Genomic DNA, 17,386 nt, shown 5'->3' on the forward strand with positions numbered 1-17,386 from the left:
TCAATGGGCGCTGAAGTTTCCATGTGTTGGTTATATTAACCGGTCTTTTGAGACCGGACACAGTGAGAATCTAGGAGCCATACCTTTTGGGTGAATGGCACCTTACAGCTTTCTCAGTGTTGTGAGGAATTATGAAGTTCAAAGGAAGAATAAAGGGCTTTCTTTTCAATAGGTCCAAAGCTAAGGGATTTCTTCCTTGAAATGTATATTGAAAGTAATATAATAGGAAAGCTGGGGACTTTTTTTTCTTAGTTTTTTGAAGGTTCTCCAAATGCAATTCAAAAGCAAGTACTTTAAACTATATGAGGTCTCTTCTTTGTCAGAAACCAACCCAAATCATATAAGAGGCTGTGAATATACTTCCCCATGGTAAAGGCTTGACCCTTGAGGGTTCAAAGAGTCCTATAAAGGTGCCATAAAGTGGTGGTCTTCAAAGTTTTTTGCTAATATATCCTATAACATTATATTGAAAAGCTATGTATCCCTTTGCTTATTTTTAATTGATATCTATGATTTAATTAGAAATTTAAATAGCAGCATGGGATTTAATTTCCATCATACAGTAAGATATGAACAATTTTAAGTAAACGTTTAATTTTAGAACCGTTTTAGATCTACAGAAACATTGTGAAATGGTACAGAGTTCCCATAGATCTCAAATCTAGTGTACCCTATTATTAACATCTTATATTAGTACGGTAACTTTGTTACAGTGAAAGAAACAATATTGGTACAATATTATTAACTAAAGTTCTGACTTTATTCAGATTTCCTGAATTTTTACCTAGTGTCTTTTTCCTATGCCAGGATCCAAACCTGGCCACCACATTACATTTACTTGCCATGTCTCCTTAAGCCCCTCTCGACAGTGAGAGTTTCTCAGGCATTCCTTGTTTTTGATGACCTTGACATGTTTGAAGAGTATCAAGCATTTTGCAGAATGTCTCCAAACTGAGATTTGTTTGATGTTTTCCTCATGATTAGGTTGGGATTGTGGGTTTTGGGGAGTAAATCCAGAGAGGTAAAGTGTCATTTTCATCACCTACATGAGGGGTCATATCCTCAACATGATTTATTATTGTTAATATGGACCTTGATTACCTGGCTGAGGTAGTGATCTTCAGGTTTCTCCACTGTTACTCTATGGTCCCTGCCCCAAAGTTGCTCCTGTACTTTACTCTTTGGAAGAGAGTCCCTATAATCAGTCTATACTTAAGGAATGGAAAGTTATGCTCCATCTCTTTGAGGGCAGAGTACTTAAATTATTTGGAATTCTTCTGCAAAGATTTGTCTCTACTCTTCCATTTATTTCTTTATTCAATCATTCATTTGAATCAGTATGAACTCATGGGTATTTATTTTATACTTTGGGTTACAACTCAATACTACTTTCTCAATTTTCTTGCTCAAATTGTTCCTGCTTTGGCCACTGGGCAGTCTTTCTGTACCCTGTCAACAAAGAGGTTCTTATTTGGTATTGTTTTCAAAGCAAACGTTTGTTTGCTTTTTTTTTTTTTTTTAAAGATTTTATTTATTTATTCATGAGACACACACACAGAGGCACAGACACAGGCAGAGGGAGAAGCAGGCTCCATTCCATGCAGGGAGCCTGACGTAGGACCTGATCCCGGGTCTCCAGGACCACACCCTGGGCAGAAGGCAGCGCTAAATCACTGAGCCACCTGGGCTGCCCTGTTTGTTTGCTTTTTGAGCACTACCTTACTTTCCAGCACTATAAGATGCTCCAGGATTATCTAATATTTTTTCCAGCTAAAAAAATTCCTCATACTCTACCTATTTAACCCACACCTTGCAAATAACCTGATAACCACTGATCTCTTAGTCATTACTATAGTTTTTGTCTTTTCCAGAATGTTGTATTGGTATCATAATTCTTCACAATTTTTCAACACTGGCTTCTTTAATTAATACACATTTTAAGGCTCATTCATGCTTTTTTTGTGGCTTGATAGCTCATTTCTTTTTATCACTGGATAATAATTCCATTGCATGGCTGTACCACATTTTGTTTATCCATTCACTTCCTGAAGGACATCTTGGGAGCTTCTAGTTTTTGGTGATTATGAAGGAAGCTGCTATAAACATTCATGTGCAAGTCTTTATGTGGAGAGAAGTTTTCAAGTCAGTTGAGTAAATATGTAGGAGTATGATTGCTGGATCATATGGTAAGACTATACTTAGCTTTGTAAGAAACTGTCAAACTGTCTTCCCAAAGTGGATGTACCATTTTGCATTCCTACTAGCAATAAATGAGAGTAAACATTACTAAACTGAAACTAAGGGAGGTGGGAAGAGGAGGAGGAGGAGGGGGAGGAGGAAAAGGAGGAGGAAGAGGAGGAGAGGAAGGTGGGGGAGAGAACAGAGAATGAGAGACATTTCTGATAATATCCTTGGTATAACATACATATAATTGGAGTCCAAGAGGACATTCTCTTCAAGAATGTGGCAAGAGATGTATTTGAAGAGATAACAGGCAAGAAGTTTTGTCTTTTTTCAGGCAAAACCAGAATTTTGGTTTCTATGTGTAGTAGGGGGAAACCTGTTTTATAAGTTTGTATATCAGCCAAAAAAGCAGGTCTGATCGAATCTTGGATGGCCGAAGTATTTTGATTCTATTTGTGAATGTGAGAGAGATCAAAAGAAAGAAGAAGGAAGAGAAGGAAAAATGTGGGCGGGGGTGGGGGTGTGGAGACAGAATAAACAAGCTTCATCCCACAGGGAATCCAACACCCACAGCAGTTGGGAAAGCTTAATAAAGAAATGGACTCAAGGGGCACCTGGGTGGCTCAGTCAGTTAAGTGTCTGCCTTCAGCTCAGATCATAATCCAGGAGCCCTGGGATAGAGCCTGCATTGGGCTCCCTACTCAGTGAGGAGTCTGCTCCTCCCTCTCTCTCTGCCTCTCCCTTATTCATGCTCTCTCTCTCTCAAATAAATAAAATCTTTAAAAAAAAATGGACTCAAGCACTGTTACTGCCATGTTTGGCTTTAGACACATCGTTTAAAAGCAAGGTCAGCTTCTTTCTTTAAAATGAAGATGACCAAACCTGGCTTCTACTTTATAGTGTTTGTTATCATAATAACGTAGTATGTAATACCTGTGTAATACTCTTGTGTACTTGTGATGTATTTCTAGATCCTTAGTCAATTTTTTCTATAAATTCAAAATTTATTGAAATTGTTCTTCCTAAATCACATACTATAGCAAATCACTGTTTTGATCTTCTTTGAAATTTTTTTTCAAGGATCATAAAATAGAGAGTATATTTGGATTTCAATTTGTTTTCATGTAAATTAATCTGCATTTTCTGTGAAGTTACAATAATGTCCTTTTTGATTCGCAAATTTGCAAATTGCTGAGTATTTTAGCAATATAGTAATCTAAGAAGTTTAGATTGAGCACTTCCTATTTTATTATGCTCAACTGTTTTAGGTTAAATTGCCTTAAGCCACTTTTCAATCCATGGTGCCAAGCCAATTTAAATTTGTTGTGTATGAAAGGTCACTTTCTGAGCAGCTACCCCAATGCCATTAAATTTCAATTTGTGTGTTATTTTAACTAATTCTGCAGGTCTAAACAGATTCCTCAAAAGTTACAAGAAAAGGAAAGTAATCAATGGCTTGTTTTTGTTAATCCTAAATTATACTTCTGTGAGGTGTGAACACCAAGTAGTATGATTGATGAAACATAGTGTTCAGAATTTGCACAACACACATCTATTTTAAAAATGCTGGGGATCCCTGGGTGGCGCAGTGGTTTGGCGCCTGCCTTTGGCCCAGGGCGCGATCCTGGAGACCTGGGATCGAATCCCACATTGGGCTCCTGGTGCATGGAGCCTGCTTCTCCCTCTGCCTGTGTCTCTGCCTCTCTCTGTGTGTGTGTGTGACTATCATAAATAAATAAAGAAAAAAATATTTAAAAAAATAAAAAAATAAAAATGCTTCCATTGTTTAGAACATTTCTAGAACTCTTCTTTGACAATTGTCTTTAGAGCCTGCAGTACACTTGAAAAGAGATGGTCTCTGGTGGCAGATCTTTGATTTAATTAATAACCCAATGGAATGTGGGTTTGATTAATTACCCAATGGAGTTTGGGTTGGGGCTAGTGATGTATAAGATGAAAATTAATATTTAGTATCTGTGTTAGATGCTTGACTTGGGGTGGCCAATGAATCTGGATAAACTCATTTTGGGTCAAAGACAAAGTGTATTATAGAATATGGACCAATGCCATGGATGACTTTCCCACTGGAGGCAATGCAGCACGGTAGGAAGGTACCTGTATTTAGTAAGGTTGACAGACTTGAATCCTCATCCTGACACTTTCCACCCACTCTCATCACTTGGCCTGAGTCAAGTCACTTAGACTGTCTGAGACTTGTTTTGTAAAAGAAGCAAAAACGTCAATAAAATTTCAAGAATGAAATCTTTAAAAATATAAAATACTTAGCCCCATTCCTTCTTCTAAAGGTGACAACTGTGAGGGGAAAATACTCGTTAGGAGGAAGGTGGTCTAGAATTTTTTTCACTGAATTTTATTATTTTATGGTTGCCTTTTCCTATTTTCTCCTCAGATATTAATTCCAAGGTTATTTGTTACTTTTCTACTTGGGGCAAAAATCTGCCTGGCATTTTGATGTCTTGAGGCTAAGGGGCTATGTGCATGTGTGAGTCACCTAGTTGTGGGATGGGATGATAGAGGTGATTGTGAAAGATGAAGCTGAACATATAAGGTGAGACCAAATTATAGAGGGCTTTGAATGACATATTAAAGGTTGAGACATTATCCAATAGAAAAAGTGGCTACTAAAAGCTTTGGAGCAGAGAAAAAAATAATTTTTGTCTGTGCTCTGGGAAGATAATTGACATGCTAGACAAAATTTCCTGACAGCAGGGTCTGTTTCTTACTTATCAGCACATCCTTTACTCTTCTTTATACCAGTGAAAAGAAAAACGAATGGCTGGATGGGAGGATGGGAGTGGGAATCAGAACACAGCGGGGAGACCATGATGGGATGGAAGAAAATGTCACAGAGTTACTGCAGACACAGCGACTGGCTGAGTGTCAGAGCGGAGGAAGATGGGGGAGACTTGAAAAGAACCCCGAGGCAGCTGGCTTAGATGACAGCTCAGGGTGGGTGGCCGGGTGGTTGCCATTAACAGAAATAGAAAACACAGAGTGAGAAACCAATTTTGAAAATTAGAGGAAACAACGAGTCTGATTTTAGTTCAGTGAGTTTGTAATTGAGGTAGAAATGTCCAATGGGCAAATGAAAACACAGGTCTGGGTTGAGTAGAGGTCAAGACTAAAGGTAAAAGATTTGTTTATGGAGTCATATCCATAAAGGTGTTAGCTGATGTCTTGGGAACAGATGAAATGATCCTTGGAGAATTTGATCAAGACTGGCCAATCACAGGAGCACCGAGGATAGTAACATTATGGCTGTAGGAGGGGGATCAGGAAAAGGTCACAGGAAAAATGGGCGCTGAAATACCACGAGAAGGCAATGTCATGGAGCCTAAAGAGAGAAGGGCCCAGGAGAAGGGACAAGTGCAATAAGGTCTGAGAGGCACCAGTGGGTTTGCCTGTAGGAGACCATGGTGAGCTCTTTGACAGCTGCCGCCACCGGGGAGGATCGGAGCCGATTATGGTGATAGGTCACATAGAGGCTGGGATGTTGGAGACAGAAGTGCTTCCTTTTCCATCTTCAACCATTTCTTGTTTGTCTCTTTAGAAGACTCTTTTCTCTGCTGCCCCAGTAAATGTTGATGTTACCTAGCACTCTGTCCTTGGCTCTATGCTTATAACAGTTAGGGTTCTCTTGGTTTCAAATAACAGAAAGCAACTCCAGCTGGCTTGAGCAGAAAGATTTATTGGAAGGATACAGGGTTACCTCATAGGACCCAAAGGGTTATGAACTGGGCTTTGCCTACATGCTTTAACCAGAAAGCAACTACCATAGGGTTTCTCAGCTTCTTTCTTGTTCTTCCCTGGCTATTTCATTTTCTGCGCTCACTGCAAACCAGCTGCCTCAGTTTTCCAGGCTATGTGGTGGAAAACAGCCTGCCATTTGCTCCTGAGTCGTAACTACCCACTTAGCCACACAAAGGAGCACTGCTATGTTTCACCCACTCTCATTCTTGATGTCTTCCAAAGGAAGGGATGGAGTTGACCAACTTGCATAGATGCCCACCCTGGGACCATTCAACTGAGGGTAGACCAACAAGGTTGCACTATACAGACAGTGTCATGGGAATTGGGGATGAGAGTAGGGACTGGAACCTGGAAGTGAGAAGCTGAAAGCAAAGCTTACAGGATGAGGATTAGAATTGGGCCTAGGGGGGATCCCTGGGTGGCACAGCGGTTTGGTGCCTGCCTTTGGCCCAGGGCGTGATCCTGGAGACCCAGGATCGAATCCCACGTCGGGTTCCCGGTGCACGGAGCCTGCTTCTCCCTCTGCCTGTGTCTCTGCCTCTTTCTCTCTCTGTGTGACTATTATAAATAAAAAAAAAAAAAAAAAAAAGAATTGGGCCTAGGGGAAGTGATAAGGAGGGAAAAGTGACATGATCAGCTTCTCACCTCCCCTTTCCTTTTGGTCTTTACTCTAACAACCTGGACCCTCCTAAGCAGTAAATCCTAGGCGTGCTTTCCATCCTAGACTAGGTACAAGTTCTTCTAAGAAAATGGAATGGCTGCCTTGCTTTTATCAACTTCCACTCCCTGTGACCAACCCTTAGTACACTTGTGAGTGTCCAGTGGCCATGTCTATACCCTAGGTGAACCAGAGTTGACTGATCCAGAGTCCAACCACAGCCTCTTTCTGGGGTCTTTGGACTTGGAATTGAACAGATTATGCACCAATTCCTTTTTGGAACCACGTGAAGCTGATAGTGACTATGGCACATAGGTGGGGTCTGGAGGTACTTGCACTGCTAATTATCTTGAAACTCAGCTGTTTCACTATCTTCCTTATGTTAGACTCCATAAGCTAGCCCAGTATTTTCTAGTAAGTTCCCTTTTCATCTAAGCTCATTGGGGTAGATTTCTGTCATTGAGACTGAAAAAAGTCTGGACTAATCCAGGGTCAAGGGAGTTGCCCGATAGCTATTCCCAGCCTGGCCTCTTGCCTTCCACGTCAACTGGAGAAAGTGAATCCTCTCTTTCTCTTGTCATGTTTCCCAGGAGAAATGAGGTCCAAATAGTGACCACACTTCAAGGTTTTGGCATTCTGGCAATTTCTGAAATACTGCCACTTTGTTGAAGGCTTACTCTAATTTTGATATTTTAAAAAAATCTAAATCAGTATCACTTATATATTGAGATGAAGACCAACGACTCAACGTTTAAGTTATGATGAAAACACTGCCTGAACTCTACCCCAAGTCAAAAAGGGCTTTCCATCAGCTGAAAAAATCTGTACTAAAATACACAGGATACCTTGGATCTACTTTGTTTTTCAAATATTTCATTTGTACTTCTCAATGATTTTTAGTTTTCTTCACTTTTGATAATGTTTAGTTTGCTAATTTTTGAACATGATTTTTTAAACAATCTTTTTTATTTTGGAATACTTTTAGATTTACAGAAAAATTGTGAAGATAGTACTTATTATTAACTAAAGTTCATTCTTCATTAGTGTTTACCTAATGTCCTTTTTACTATTCCAAGAATATCAAGTTATATTGTTGTATCTCCTTAGGCTCCTTTGATTCCTAAGTTTAAGGCCTTATTTTTAAGTCTGTCAATTTAGTTTGTGTTAGAATGATGCCTGTTCCATGCTTCTATTTTACAGATGTGTATTTTTGCTTGATCTTTTGATGTTTACTTTTAAAATTTGAATTATATTAGACGTTTTCCTAATGTTAATGTTAATGATTTCTGAACACTTGGAGACAAGCTATTGGCATTGATACCAGCATTTATTTAAACTAAGCGCTGAAGGTCCAGTGTCACAGTGTTTGTTTTGGTACAGCAATTACCAGGTCCCACCTGTGGACGGAGGTGCAAAGGGTAGAGAATGTGAACCAGATGGCTAAGGCTTTTGGTGTAGGCGAAGCCACCCAGAACCAGGAAGTGTGCAGCAGGGCACAGTTGGTTAGCCATAGGAACCCCAGGCCCAAGCCATCTGAAAGGGCTCTGCCAATAAATCTTTTGCTCCCAATATCCTTCCTTACTGCACTCTGTTCTTCCTCTGTCTACAGCTGGAGAAGACTTACTTGTGTCAGCCAAATCTGTGTGGGTTTTTCTTTTTCCTTTTTTTTTTTTTAAATCTTATACAGCAAGCGCCCTAGGGCCATTTTTCCATGATGATTTTGACAGTGGGTACATTATCTTAGAGAAATCATAGGTCTTGTTTTCCCAATGTCTTTTTGCTCATTGCTTGGAACATTATAAGTCCTCAGGACACACAGGTGTTATCACTTGTTCAAACAAAGTTGAACACAAGAAGGAAACTGGTACTGGTACCGTTGGTAGGAAAAAGTGACCTCTTTCCGGACAGTAGGAACCAATGAGAATCAGAGGACCAGCAGGTGAGGTGGTGAGGACCAGTGAGCGGAGCGTCCCAGCCTGCAGTGTGGGTGGGTGTGATGGGGGCCAGCCCCAGGGGCAGTGTGGCTGTCAGCCACATGGAAGACTACTTGTAATGACCACCTCTAGGATTCTGAGATGCAAGTAATAGCAGCATCTGAAAACCACAATGGAGAGTTTAATCACAAGTATGCAGCATTATTACATCACTAGCAGAACAGAGTTTGACATTTAAATATACATTACAATCTACTTGTCTCCCCAGAAGTTGCCAAAACCGGTTTACAATAGTTAGGCTTCATTTTGTCCATGGTTCATGGCATATTCAAAGTCTTTAAAGCTGACAAGACCATCTGAGTCTTGATCTACTTCCCTGGAAAATGAAAGAAAAAGTTATTTAGTTATTTACAGATTATTTTTGTCACACTTATGCATCAAGAGCACTCCACAATCTTTGTTTCTTTGCATGTCTACAAGTAAGAGGCACCTACTGGAAGGCAAATTTGATGCCTATTTTTTTCTTACATTGATAAATGCCTAACGTGGAAGGAAGGAAAAGGTATATTTAAACCTACAAAAATAGTATATTTGATATTCTGAAAGGAATGAAGTCAAATGCACAGGCTTTTAAAGAAAAGCAGAAATGATTGTTTTTCTAGTCATTTTATGCATTCTTTCTATATCAACAAATATATATGCATTACACAACAGAAATGTGGACTAAACCAATGAGGGGTAAAAAAAAAAACATTTTGGGAATAAAGAGCAATGATAGGAACAATTATCGACATCTGTGTTGCACTGTCCTTACATCCCTCATCTCATCGAATCTCTGCATGATGCTGTGATGGGTCCACCTTACGGAGACACTAAATTGAAAGTGGGACACTAATTTCACAAGATTCACACTGCTGATAAGTAGCAGACTTGGAACGCAAATCAAGATCATTACATTCCCAAACCAAGGTTCTCCATGGACTCTACTGCACATTACCTCCCTACTTAAATAGAAGGGTCCAAAGAGAAGGGGGTTGTATTGCAATTTTACGTGGTTAACTCTTGCTCCAGAAGTCTTTACTGGCCTCGGAAGTTCTGTGAAATCCTCACAAACATCCAATAAGCTTTTCTGACTCCTATGAAGAGTAATGAAGATGGGAACCTCTGGCTGGTTGGCTGAGGGTGTGGGTAGCCCCAGTGTGTCCCTAGAACCCCGGAGACAGGAGCATTGCTCCCTTGACAGGAACAGAGAAATAGCACCCACTCCATATGGGTAAGATAACATAGGACAAAAATCACAGCATTAGAAACACATTTCAACCATTACCAGGAAGAGTAACGTTTATTTAAGAAGTGTATTTGAAAGGATAACTGATGAGTAGTGGCCACCACTCCTCTTTGGGGGGCATTCTAAAACAATGCATTACATTCCTTATGTGGAGCTCTTGTGGTTGATGCAAATTACATTTTGCTGAAACAACAAATGGCATCAACCATGACATAGGGCTTTTTAAAGCAAAGACTGGCCCAAGTAACAGAGTCACTAATCACTGTAATAGTTTTAAAGCAGGCTTTTAAAATATTGAATTCTAAAATAAACTTTCTGAATATTTCATGACAAAGTCTCTGAAGTCTATAATGGTTCTGGATAGTGATGATAATTTTTCATTCTTTTGAAGTAGAGAAAATCCCTACTTCTCTGCCCTAGGGCAAAACCATGTTGCAGTGTGTTAGTAGAAAATGACTGCAGACTGCAGAGGCCATTATTCTTGCTACTTCTTTGGGTAAAATATACATGATGATTTCATGCTATACAAGACCAAAAGCAGAATGTCAGATGTCTTCTAAGGGATTAGAAGTAATCAGTATCACATGTTACTGATTATGGCCTAGAAACTGTCCCTTTTATTAAATTAGATAATTGAAGATTCTTAATATTGCCTAAGTATTTTTTTTTTCCCAAGGAATTGGATTAGATAAGCGGCCTTTTTTCTTTCCACTGTGAACTGGTATGGTTGAACTATAAATCCTAGGGGGTGGGTTAAGAGGATAACCTAGAAAAGTAATGTTTAGAATAAAATGCTTCCGGTAATATTTTCTCGGTGTGTTTGTTTGCTTACTGAGAGGCTGAATGCTTGTGGAAAAAGGGAATCCCTTTTTGTCAGTAAATAACCTTCATTGTAATTACATTCATTTATTTTTCTGGCTGTCTTTGCCAGAGCTTCCCCATCGTAAAATGGGCACAGTATAACCAAGAAGTGTCAAGATGGAAACATTTATGCATAAGGTTTGTAGTGGCATTTCATTCACATAATGAATGGAGGAGCATCATGTTTATATTTAGAATGAGCGGTGGTAAAATACTTTCTATCTTCTGACTTTCTCTCCTCATTATGTGTGAGTGTGAGTGTGTGAGAGCAGGTCTGGTTGTCTCAAGGAGGGTGAAGCGGAAATTCACATTTCAGAGCTATACTTTTAAAAGCTGAAATACAGTTTTTTTTTTTTTTTTCATCGCGGGCAGGATTATTCTGAAGAAGGAAGGTTTCACAGCACCCACACTTAGAGCACAGCGTGACCAGAGAGCAGATGTGGCTGGTGGCTAGAAGTGGTGAAGAAACGTCATTAGGTGCCAAGGTCACTGTTCCTGCTCACCGCATTCCACCTCAACGGGAGTCTGCTCTGGTTCTGAGAGGGCAGTGTGCTGTTTTGATGTCACCAACACACACTTAGGCATGGAAAACACTCCACCACCTCTCACCCCAGATGGAAATGAATTCAAGGAGGGTGAGAACTTTTCCTTATTTTTGGCTGTGTCTCCAACTCAGCCCAGAGCAGACGACAAATGTTTGCAGAGAGCATGAATTTGTGGAATCAATGAATCTGGAGAAGCAGCTGACAACATTGTAGAATATCTATCTACCACCTCCCAGGAGGTGCAGGGGGGTCAAAGGAAGACGGCATAGGGTATGTCATCACTGCCTTTCCGGAGTCTGGAAACTAGCCAGGGAAATATTTCGCACTGGAGAAGGCCCTTAGGAACCATGACTCAGGGACCCGCAAGGAATAGTCAATTATGGTCTCCAGGCCCCAAGTGCATTTTGTCAACACAGATTGGGTACAAGAGACACCATGTGAGATGAGCTCTAGCAAATGAGGTTGCAGAGCAGAACACGGGTGGCAGGAGCCCCTTAATGTCAGGCTGAACAACACAGAGATAAATACAGAGCAGGAAATTGGAAACTGAGGCAGATGCTACACATATTTGACTCTAATCTGCCCTGTAGCTGAAGCCTGAGCACTTTATATTTTTTTTAAGATTTTATTTATTTATTCATGAGAAACACATAGAGAGAGGCAGACACACAGGCAGAGGGGGGAAGCAGGCTCTCTGCGGGGAGCCCGATGTGGGACTCGATCCCAGGACCCCTGAGCTGAAGGCAGATGCTCAACTGCTGAGCCACCAGGTGTCCCAGCCTGAGGACTTTAATCCAGCTAAGTAGCAGCGCTTCCACCGGACATGTGGCTATAGATAAAGGTAAATATATTGCTTTCTATTTCAGAACTGGCTTTTCTAAGGAGTTGACAAAGCTCATATAGATGTACGAGAGGAAAATAAATGCTGTTAACAACAGTAACTGCTCTCTAGAAATGTAGGTTCAGTTAAATTTAAAGCTTTCTGGTTTGCTGGGTTGTGAGATGCGAAAGGAAGACATGAGAATGATTTGTGGAGCAGAGACTCAGGAGAGCTGAGCTGCTCTGTGTAACTCAGACCCTCGGGTGGAAGAGTATGACAAGCCAGGTGAGAGCACTGGGAGCGGAGCACAGGGTGCTCCATGAAGGGCAACGGCCCAAGTGTGATCACTCAGTGACCACTGATCACTAAGACTCAGGGGTGCGGGGAGCAGAAAGCCTTTACTTAACTGCTACATTTACCATGTGCTTCAGAGGTGGCTGTTACTTGTTATAACCTCCCGTGTCTCCACCAAAGGGTGCGACAGGCATGTGCTCCATTGAGGATGGTGTTTGTGTGTGCGGGGGTGGGGGTTGTGTGTTCTGTGTTGATTGCAGAGCTGAAGACTGAGTTAGGAGAGGAGACCCACCTGAGCAGGTCCAGGAGTGAGCAAGGAAAGTACGGGGAATGGTCAGAGGATCCATCCGCTGAATTACTGCAGAGAAATGAGAACTCAGAGCCATGGGCCTTCTGGAAATTGCAGAAAAGCTTCGGAAGCGCTTTAAAATCTTCTGGGGTGTGGAATGGGCCTTCTAGGTGACGCTATTTGAACTGTGAAGTTCAGGGACACCCAGGCTGACGCTGGGACACGTTGAGCATTTCAAGCAAAACTAGACTGTGTCCACTTAGCTAAGTTCTGACAGTTTTCTGTTAAAATAAAAACATTTTTCTGACTCATCTTATCAGTGGTTATAATTACTTTCATCAGCATGAGCATCAGCATTTGTCTGTGGCCCCCTGACTTGTTAAGCGAGATTCTGTTCTCTCCTTTTTGTGATGCTGTGTGGACTCCAACAGCTGGACTAGATGTGCCCCTGTGGCCCAGAGGCTGGCTGGTCCCCACCTGAAGGACCCAGGGCTTCGCACAGCGCATCTGTTACTGAGGTAGGCCGGAGAGCTGCTTTGATACTTTCTTTTTTTTTTTTTTTTTAAAGATTTTATTTACTTATTCATAGAGACACAGAGAGGCAGAGACACAGGCAGAGGGAGAAGCAGGCTCCATGCAGGGAGCCTGATGTGAGACTCGATCCCAAGTCTCCAGGATCAGACCCCGGGCTGCAGGCGGCACTAAACCGCTGCGCCACCGGGGCTGCCCTGCTTTGATACTTTCTGAAGAGAAATACAGTGGGTTTTCGAATTTTAAAAATATATAAATAGTGACTGTTTTTCACAAGTAGTGTTTCTTGCGGGAAAATATTTACATTATAACTGTTTCTTGTAATATTTAGAAAGTACCTATTTCTTGGAAAATAGTTTTTGTAAAATAACTCAAGGGAGCCAGCCGCATGGCCAGCTCTCGCAAGCCAGATTTCAGACTGGAGTACGTGCTTTTGCCCAGGTTACTTAAAAAAAAAATTAAATAATTTTTTAAAACTGAAAAAGAAGGACAGAAACAAAGAGGGAATGGTTTAATTTCATTACATTGAGACAATGGGACTATTCTCTATCAAAATGATACAGAGACTATAAACGTGACATTAAGTGGAAACAAGAATACAAACTGGTATGTATTATAATTGCAATCTTACAAACACCTAATTCATTTGGGCAGAAACTTCTCTTTTGGGTTCTTTTGCCTTAGTGTTTTAATAATATTAGTGCTATTTCTTAGCTATTTCTCAACTGAAGGAATATTTTCTTTTAGTCCAAATTTTCTTTTTAGATGGCCTTACTTTACAATATGTAAATCATCAACAGCTAGAGCAGGGTTTGGGCTGGAGGATCCTTTGCCATGTGGGGCTGTCCCTGTGTACTGCAGCAACCCTGGGCTCTACCGTTATGACGTCAGGGGCTCCCTCTCTCCTCATTCCTCAGCTGTGACAGCCCCAAATGTCTCCAGATATTGCCAAGTTCCCTTGAGGTGCAAAATCGTCCCTGGTTCGAAAACACTAAGCTAGAGGAACCTCAGTTAGAGGCAATTCTTTGGAACATTCCAGCTATATCTACACTTACTAAAATAATTAAAGGCTTTTTTTTTTTTTTTTAAACAAGTGATTTCAGGGGCAGCTGAGGCACACATATACTTGGATGGATTATGCAGATAATTGCCCCAATGCTCTGCCTCGCTGACACTAAAGTTCTGAATTGAGCCCAGAGAAGACCGCACTCGAGAGGCAGGCTCTTGGTGTGATAACAGAGCCAGTGACAGGCATATCTGTGTTCCCAGCAATACACTGACAGACAGCAATTATTTTGAGTCACTGTGATAGTCACACGGGGTTTTGAAAGTTGACGCTGTATTTGATTCACCTGCAACATGAATGAGAAATTTAATGTGGAGGCAAAGACTTAAATTAGAAAAGTTTTCTTTGTGGAATTTGGGGGGTGGGGGACCAAGGAGAGAGAATCTCTTTCTCTTTGATTCTTTACGGAATAATTTAAACTAAAGTCAAAACTGCCATCACATTAGGGACAAAGCTGTCATCCTGACTGAACAGTGAGAATAGAAATTACCCTCCAAGCAAGGAGCCCCTGCTGGGGATGAGAGGACCCGCCAATTGAAGATGTGATGATGACAGCTTCTCCCGCGAGCAGCCTTCTCTTCTGAGGAGCCCGCTGGTTCTTTCCACCCGTGTGCTTGCCTCTTTGTTGATGAGAGTCCTGCAGGGCTCTCCGGCAATCCAGTTGGTAATGTGTTTATTAATTTTACCTTTTTCAAGACACGTGTTAAGAAAAGCCATTCAGGCACGCAGGAAAGAGAAGAGAGATGTGGAGAGGGTTTCTGGTCTTTTCTAGGTAGATTCCTGGGTGACTTGGGTGGTTCAGTGTGCAAGGGACCCCACGTGCCCACCTCGTGTTCTCACCCTGGTCTTGGAGCCCAGCCACGGCTGCAGGCCCACCCGTCGGGGTGCCCCCCAGCAGTGTCTCTCACTGTCTTCTTGGGACTGCTAACACCTGGGTGTGGCCCTCATACGGATGCAATCTGGAAGTGACCACCTGTGCCTGGTGCGGTACCAAGTGTCAGTGGACTTTGGCTCTCTCCTGTCCCTCAGGCAAGCTGGCAACTCTGAGCTCCTGCTCTCGGCTCACTGGAGGTTCTGGTAGCATCGAGCTCTAGCTGCTTCCAGAAGTAACGTACTTGGTCAACAGACCCCTGTACTGGCTTCCCCTCATTCTCTCTTCAGCTCTTGCTCATGGAGGTTATTTCCCAAAAAAACAAAGTGTATGCGATTCCTCACCAAAGCTCTGCTTTTGGGAAGAACCCAGGCTGAGACATAGTGGCAAGTTTATTTTGAGAGATGAAGTTCTCCCAGGGCATTTAATTGCCATCAGCAATTACATGTCACATCAGATTCCATTCAGTTAAGGGGTATCCCACAACTTGAAACAGATGAGAGTGTTCCTCTGGAAAAAATTTTAGAGCAAATGAAGTACTGCCTTTAAGAAGAGCTCTGGTTTGAAGCTCCAGACAATTGAAATGCCAGGGTTCACCAGAGAATAAAAGGAGCGGTTCTCTCTAATCTATGTGTCTTTTTTTTTTTTTTTAATTTATTTGAGAGAGAGTGAGACCACTAGCATAAATAGGAGGAGGGGAAGAAGGAGAAGCAGACTTCCCGTTGAGCAGAGAGCCTGACTCGGGGCTCGATCCCAGGACCCTGAGATCATGACCTGAGCCGAAGTGAGACACCTAACAGACTGAGCCACCCAGGAACCCCTAATATATGTGTCTTATTTAATAATACATAGTCTGTCAGAAATTACTTGTTCCTTCAGCATGAGGACAATATACTCCTAACTATAAGACAATACTTTGGCCTTATGGATACAGAGGTACAGCCATGGACTGGCCATGAGCAGGTGGTGGAATTGGCCATGTAGGATCAACGGTGAAGGATAAAACGATGGCCAGACCAGGTCAGGAACAAAAAGTGACACAAGCCAGGCAAGGCTTTGGCCTCATTAAGACCAGGCTCAGCTTCTAAATGGAGGACACAGTGGATGTTGCTGGGTCCTTCTCTGGCATCCATCCTACACCTCTGTGCTACTCAGCAGCACATGTGAGATTCAAGTGTGATTCAGGTAGATTATTTGCCACCCCAAGCTCCAGCAATGGGAGCTAACTGGCCAAAGCCAAGAACTATAATTCTGGCCTCCTAACCACAGTGATTGGGCTCAAGGACTGATTGGCCAAGTGGTACGTGGCATTTCTCCCCTGACTGCTACTGACTGGTAAAGAGTTGGATGGACCATAATGAAGCCTCGGCATTTTGTTTGTGAGTTAAGGAGAAGCCCTTTCCTTAGAGAGCTGGGATGCAGAAGTGAGGCTTGGTGTTACAACAGTCCGTTTCCTACCACAAGGATGCAATCTCCACAGGTCTGTGAGCCGATAGTACATTGATCCAAAAATTTCTGCACATGCTTGTAAATGTCAATTATCAGCCTGAGAATGGGGCTACCCACAGTGAGAGTCAGAAGAACAGCAGAGTGGGCTGGCGCCTAATCAGACCAGGACTGAAGCATGCCTGAGGTCAAAATCTTTAGTCTCCTGACCCAATAAAGTCCCTGGGCTGTTCAAGGTGATCTGAAATGGATTCCTGATACTTTCAAATCAAAGTCTTCTGACATATGGTAACGTATCCTTTCTGAAATCTTGTCTAAATCTTGCAGTACCTGGAACTTAGGACATGGAATAGATACTCATAAATACAATATTTTTGAAATGATTATCCCATTTTGAAACGAATCCTAAAATAATTCAGATTTTCTTGTTAGGTGCTATCTCAAGATTCGGGATCATTCTCCACAGTTCTGAATTCTAAAGAAGTTACTTTTCTTGCTGCATCCAACAAAAATCTCGATTTGCAGTGCCTTAACTGTGATTATGCGTTGAAAGAGGCTATTGATGGAACCAATATGTTTTTTTCCTTAAAGAGCCACAGGATAGATTCTCCAGTCCAAGACAAAAAAGAAAAATGGATGTGAAATGCAGTCACAGCTGGCAAAAGTGATTAACTATAAATAATGACTCACTTTTTCCTATTTACTAGGTCTTAAAAATGAGGAGTCTTATTTAAAGCTAGAAATATTTTAAAAGGAGGAAAGAATATAATTTCAGTATGCTTGATTATTGACTACTTGCGGGCATGTGGATAAATGCAATCAACATAC

General features: G+C 41.6%; 1 protein-coding gene across 6 annotated transcripts in view; it reads right to left on the reverse strand.

Annotated features, from left to right (window-relative positions):
* Positions 1-8,708: 8,708 nt before the first annotated feature.
* The window catches only part of EFCAB11 (EF-hand calcium binding domain 11), a 144,836-nt gene continuing 136,158 nt past the window's right edge, over positions 8,709-17,386 (reverse strand). For 4 of the 6 annotated variants that reach the window (XR_012037081.1, XR_012037078.1, XM_072839651.1 and 1 more), the window contains one exon: positions 8,709-8,923. Coding sequence is in view for 3 of the 6 variants with exons in the window: in XM_072839651.1 (XP_072695752.1) it covers positions 8,842-8,923 (82 nt within the window). In the remaining 3 variants the exon portion in view is untranslated. The other 2 variants (XM_072839650.1, XM_072839656.1) reach the window with 2 other exon arrangements.

The sequence above is a fragment of the Canis lupus genome, chromosome 9 (genome assembly GCF_048164855.1).
Source record: "Canis lupus baileyi chromosome 9, mCanLup2.hap1, whole genome shotgun sequence".
Lineage (NCBI taxonomy): Eukaryota > Metazoa > Chordata > Mammalia > Carnivora > Canidae > Canis > Canis lupus.